Source organism: Piliocolobus tephrosceles, chromosome 21 (assembly GCF_002776525.5).
Source record: "Piliocolobus tephrosceles isolate RC106 chromosome 21, ASM277652v3, whole genome shotgun sequence".
NCBI classification, from domain to species: domain Eukaryota; kingdom Metazoa; phylum Chordata; class Mammalia; order Primates; family Cercopithecidae; genus Piliocolobus; species Piliocolobus tephrosceles.
The window spans coordinates 2,590,190-2,596,197 of NC_045454.1; the positions used below are offsets into that span (position 1 = coordinate 2,590,190).

The window sequence follows — 6,008 nt, forward strand, 5'->3', positions numbered from 1 at the left end:
TTGCTGCCTCCACTTACTTGCCGCTCCTGAGTAATTGCGGCCTTCAACCAGGTTGAAAATACCTGGTTGGGCCCCTCCCTGTGGCCTCCCAAGCCGCCAGGCATATGGGTCCTCAGGACCTGGGCTGTGGGTCCGGGAAACCACTCGCCATGGCAGAGCCCCCTTCTGATAATGAACAACAGCGCTCATCTGGCAGGGCAGCTGCGGCGGCTCTATGCGACCAAGTCCGTCAGGCAGGCGCGCTGTCTGAATTGCCGTAAGCGCTCAGCCTGACTGTGGCATCCCTGCCCTCTCCCCCAGCCACTTTTGGGGTCAGCGGGTGGAGACTCACGATAGGAGTGGAGGAAGCCAGCTGCCCCAGTGAGAGGGCAGCTGAGGCCTCGGCGGCTCCTTCCACTGCAGTGGGCAGGCCTGGCCCTGACCAGTCGGTCCTGCCCCATCTACAAGGGGCTCCCAGGCCCTGTGAGCGCCCGCACTGCAGTGAGGAGATCTCGGGCCACTCTGCTACTGTCCCAGCAGAAGCCTCTGTTTTACCCGTTGCCGTTCTCCCGGACTCAAGAACCACGCAGAGGGGGACATTAGGATAGTGCCATTTATTGTTCTAGCACCCCTTCCTCCACCACGCCCAGGCTTGGGACAAACGGGCACCCACCTCCTGCGGGGCTTTGCTGGGCACAGGGGCCGCCTCTGCTACCCGGAATCCAGGAGGGGAAGGAACAACTCGAGCTCTAAGAAAGGACGGGACCCGGAAGGCGGAAAAAAAAATGGATTGGGGTGTGCGGGGGTAGTCAAAAAGTGGGCTGAATAAAAGAAAATGCTACAAGAGAAAAGGGCCCCTATTTCCCCTTCCCTCTCTGGGACCCTCTAAACGCAAAGGCCTGGTTTCTCAACTCCTCGCAGCACCCCCACCCCCAGCTGGGACAACTGAGGCAGAGGAGGGAGAACAGCCTCCACTTGAGGCCTCTCCCGGTCTCTCCATTGTCTGTCTCCGGCTCGCAGGCCGAGAACCTAGGAAGGGCGGGCCAGGCTGAGAGGGGGGCAGAGTCTCGAGGCGGAGAACGGAACTGGCCCTAATGCCCCTAGTGCCCCACGTGGACGGCGCGGGGTCCATTGCACCCCATCCGCTGCTCCCTGGGTGTCTCGGTCTTGCACATCGTCGTTCCCGCCAAGCCCGAGGGGCCCTGCGCCCCCCCCCCCCCCCCGGGCCCCTCCCCTACCGGCCCTCCCCAGCGCGGCACTCGGGGCACCGCCTGCCCGCGGCCTCCTCGTCGTCGTCGTCCTCCCCGCCGGCCCGGTAGTAGCTCTGTCCGCAGCTGCTGCAGACCGAGGGCGCGCCCACGGCATGGATCTTCTTGTGTCTCCGGAGCGCGGCGCCCTGCACGAAGCCCTCCCCGCACTCCACACAGATGTGGGCCGGCTCCTCGCCCCCCGCCGCCCCGAGCCCGTCCCCGTGCTGGGCCCGCTGGTGCGCCAGGAGCCCGGCCCCGTGCCCGAAGCCCTTCCCGCACTCCAGACACACGTACGGCTTGGGGGCCGGGGCGCGCCGCGACCGGGGCCCCGCGGCCTTGGCCCCTGCGCCCGCCATGGCTGCCGCGGCCGCGGCCCCCTCGCCCGGCGCGCCCACCACGATGATGCCCTCGCCGTCGCCCACCGGGATGGCGATCTCGCCGTCCGCCGCCACCGCTTCTTCGGGCCCCTTGGCCCGCCGGACGCTGGCCGCCAGCACCTTGGCCGCCACGCCGGGCCCCGACAGCTCCGGGTGCAGCCGCAGGTGACGCGCGAGGCTCTTGGGCTGGCTGAAGCCGCGGCCGCAGCGCGGGCACACGAAGGGCTTGAGGCCGCTGTGCGAGCGCCGGTGCTTGGCCAGGCTCTTGCTCTGCGTGAAGCTGCGGCCGCAGTCGGGGCAGGTGTAGGGCTTCTCGCCCGTGTGGATGCGCTGGTGCTGCATGAGGTTGGAGCTCCAGCTGAAGCGCTTGCCGCACTCCAGGCACGCGTAGGGCTTCTCGCCCGTGTGGATGCGCCGGTGCTGCACCAGGTGTGAGCTCTGCGAGAAGGTCTTGCCGCAGTCGGCGCAGGCGTTGGGCCGCTCGCCGGTGTGCGTGCGCTGGTGCCGCGTCAGCTTGGACCAGTGGCTAAAGCTCTTGCCACACTCGTTGCAGATGTAGGGGGCGGGCGGCCGCGGCCGGGGAGGGGGGCCGGCTGGGGGCGCAGACTGGGGCGGGGACAGCTTGGTGGGAGGCCAGCTGGGGACGTCGTCGTCATCCATGATAAGGATGTCCACTGCAAGGCAAGAAGGTAGGGGGATGAGAGTCAGAGACGCAAGGTCTCCACTCCTGCCTCCGCTGCTGGCCTCCAGTGCCTCGCTCACCAGGGAGTCTTTCCAGGCTCCCCCTGGCGCGGACCTGCCCTGGTGTCCTTAGAGCGCGCATCACTCCCTGCATGTTACTAAGTATTTATTACCCGTCTCCCCAGCTAAGACCTCAGCTCTGTGAGAGTTAAGACCCTAGGTTTACCCCCAACCTCCAGAACAACGACCGCAAACACAGAAGGTCTGATCTGTCAACAACCAGTCACATAAGAAGCATGGGCGAGAGGCGGGATCCACGGAAGGCTCCCAGGAAAGGACCCCTGAAACCCAAAACACCCGCCCGGACGCCGAGGACAGAGGATGAGGAAGGCCCACGGGCAAAGACTCCACTGGGCAGAGAGGCCGCGGGGCTTGCATGCAGCCCTGGACACCTGGACCTGAGCCAGGGAGTGGGTTTGGCACCCTGAAGACGTGCCTGCCAGGGAGTGATGTGTCACATTCGGGCTCCAGGAGGACAATGCTGGCTGCAGACAGGGGGAAGCAGACAGGAAATGGGATTGGAGAGGAGCATGAAAGCCCCGCCTCCCAACCTGGAAGTAAAACCTGGCTCAACGTGGCCTCCATTACAGAGGCTCTGGCCAGCCTCTGGGTGTGGGGGCTCCCATCTCCTCAGTGAGGACAATTCGGACACACATCTTTACACTGAGGACACCCTTCCGGCAGCCAACGAGCCCTTTCACGCATCTGCACCAGGCCTGCCCTGGGGGGTGTCCCAGGAGGGATGGGCTTGCCTCCTCCCCAGCTCTTTCACTCCTGAGAAGGGTCCGTGTGCAGCTTCTACATTTGCTCTCCCTTAGGGCCTGGTCCAGAGCAACAGAATCAGGTGGGAAGGCCTCAGCAGGTGCATCTCTGACCCCCGTGAGCACCCCAGGTGCACCCCACAGGGTTTTTTCAAAGCGTGAATCACAATTACAACATTCTCACTCCTGACCTTACTAGACTGTAAGCTCCTGTCTCTATCCCAACACCTGGCATGCTGCCCAGCACACAGAGCCCAAACACCATCCCAGATGCCACGCTGGCAAACACGCAAGGAAGGGCCATGACGCCCCCCTGCGCTACACACTTCGGCGTCAGGTCCTCATAAGGTGGGAGCACAAAACAGCCTTTACAAGGGAGAAACTGAGGCACTAAGGAGTCGAGTTACGGCCCACAGCTACACAATTGCAAAGTGGCAATGCCCAGAAGTGCATTAGTAGTCTGGGTCCAACAAACAGCCATCTACTGATAACTGCAGCTGCCCACCGCTAAATCTCCCACCCCATGTGCAGCACACCCTAAACGCTAAGGGAGTGCTACACAAAGGTGGATCCTGCAACCAGTAGCATCTGCACCAAAGAACGTATTAGAAACATTTATGCACAGTCGGGAGCAGTGGCTCACGCCTGTAATCCCACCACTTTGGGAGGCCGAGGCGGGCAGATCACTTTAGGTCAGGAGTTCAATACTAAACTGGCCAACATGGTGAAACCCCGTCTCTATTAAAAATACAAAAATTAGCCGGGCGTGGTGGCACATGCCTTTAGTTCCAGCTACTTGGAAGGCTGAGGCAGGAGAATGGCTTGAACCCGAGAGGCAGAGGTTGCAGTGAGCCGAGATCACGTCATTGCACTCCAGCCTGGGCAACAGAGAGAGACTCCATCTAAAAACAAAGCAAAACAAAAACGCTATGCTCAGGCCTCCCTCCAGACCCACTATATGAGAAAGTCCTGGGCCAGGGCCTGTGCTTCAGCAAGCCTTCCTGGTGATTCTGATGCCAGCTCCAGTGTGAGAATCACTATTCCAAGGCAGAGTATTCAAATATGGCTCTTGAATCACCTGCAGCAGAAGAAAAAACTCCAGACGTCAGGAAGGGGGGAACCTTTTGGAGAGATGGCATGGAGCCCACTGCATTGTCAACATAATTTTAAAAATGTTGTAAGTTATAAGCACATTACTTAAAGATATAGAATTAAAAACAAACATCAAAGCTATTTGCCTCCAGGCAGTGTGACTGAAGGGGACAGAAAGGGACGGATAGGAAAGAGATTTGCTTGTCACCATAAACCGAGCCATCCTATCTGAACCTTACAAGTGCTTCTACCCCTTTAATTAAAATAACTGCTTTGTTTCCGAGGTTGTGAAGAAAGGAAGTATAGCAATGCTCCCTGTGACTCAGCTATGAACAGCCTTTACAGTCATGACGACATGAATTCTGAACACAAAACTTGCGACACAGTGGCAGCTAAGATGGGGCACTGGGGCGGGCGTGCAGTGCGCGGAGAGGGGGGAGAGGATGTGGAAGCCATGTCCTCAACTCCCATTAGATTTGCAACTAGCAAAGCAATTGCGTGAGCTCTTTACCTAGAACCAGGGAGATCCCTAAAGAATGCATGCAGGGGCTCCTTCCTCTAGAGGCAAACTGGGAGTGGGGGAGGGCAGGAGGTGGAAGCTGTTTTCCGCTTTAGGCTGTAGGCGATTTGGCTTCTCTACAGGCATCTCTGCACTACTTTTTCTAAGTATGAGTTAAGCACTGTTAAATGGACAGGGTTTAATTACTTAAAAAGCAGGGCTCTTTTACATTTTGCAGATTCCTGGGCTCTGCGCAAACACTCCCATGCTGCATCTCAGTAAGGCCCAGGAAACCGCGCTTCACAGGCACAGACTGGTTCTAACAAGACTTTCTGTCTGCACCACGCATGGGCCAAGATGGGCCCCTCCGCTTGCCGCAGCCGCAGCCAGCCGCAGCCAAAGCCGAAACCGAAGCCAAAGCCGAAGCCTCACCCTCGCAGGAGCGATGAGGCTAACAGTTTTCTCCACGTCACAGCACCATCTTTAAAGGGATTCAGCGAATTCCCATAAAGAGAAGAGCACAATGAGGAGCACAAAGGTTCTCATTCCATTAAAAAAGTTAGAAACAAGAGGGCCAGGGCCACTCCGATGGTGGCAGCAGTTACCCTTGGGGGAGGGCAGTGTCCCCAGACGCCTGGCCCTGGGCTAAATGTGTTCTGTGGATTACCACATTTAATCCATGGCCAACACGATCACTGTCCTCCTCTAACTGCAGAACTCGGCTGAGGCCCCGAGGGCATGGGGGCGGGGGCGACCAACCCCTACGCAGGCTCTAACCTACGCCTCCTGCCGCATCTGCGGCACCACTACTCCAGGAAGTCCAGGTTTCTCTCCACCGGAGATAATGTTTCTAGAGCAAAATTTGGAATGCTCTTTTCTAAGATAAAATTCCTGAGTTCACGCTGATACTTCCCATAAAAATTCAGGACTAAGGTGTTTAAAAGCATTTAGCCTTTTCTTTGTGACATCTGCACCTCCCTTCCGCCCCACGGAGAATCCTGGTTCTCAAGGACATAGGGGATGACAGAACTGGAATATCCCACAGACACAAGGGATGTTGGAACTGGGATACCCCCACAGACCTAGGGGATGACAGAAGTGGAATATTCCACAGACCCAGGGGATGGTGGGGGTGGGATACCCCACAGACACAGAGGATGGCAGAGCTGGAATATCCTATAGACATAGGATGACGCAACTGGGATACCCCATAGACACAGGGGGTGGCGGAAGTGGGATCCCCATAGACACAGGAGATGGCGGAACTGGGATACCCCATAGACACGGGGTGGCGGAAGTGGGATATTCC

General features: G+C 58.8%; 1 protein-coding gene across 2 annotated transcripts in view; it reads right to left on the reverse strand.

Moving 5' to 3' along the window:
- Window positions 1-574: 574 nt before the first annotated feature.
- The window catches only part of ZNF787 (zinc finger protein 787), a 36,304-nt gene continuing 30,870 nt past the window's right edge, over window positions 575-6,008 (reverse strand). For both annotated transcript variants that reach the window (XM_023184355.3, XM_023184357.3), the window contains exon 3: window positions 575-2,280. In XM_023184355.3, coding sequence (XP_023040123.1) covers window positions 1,214-2,280 — 1,067 coding nt within the window. In that variant the 3' untranslated portion in view covers window positions 575-1,213. The remainder of the gene's footprint in view (window positions 2,281-6,008) is intronic.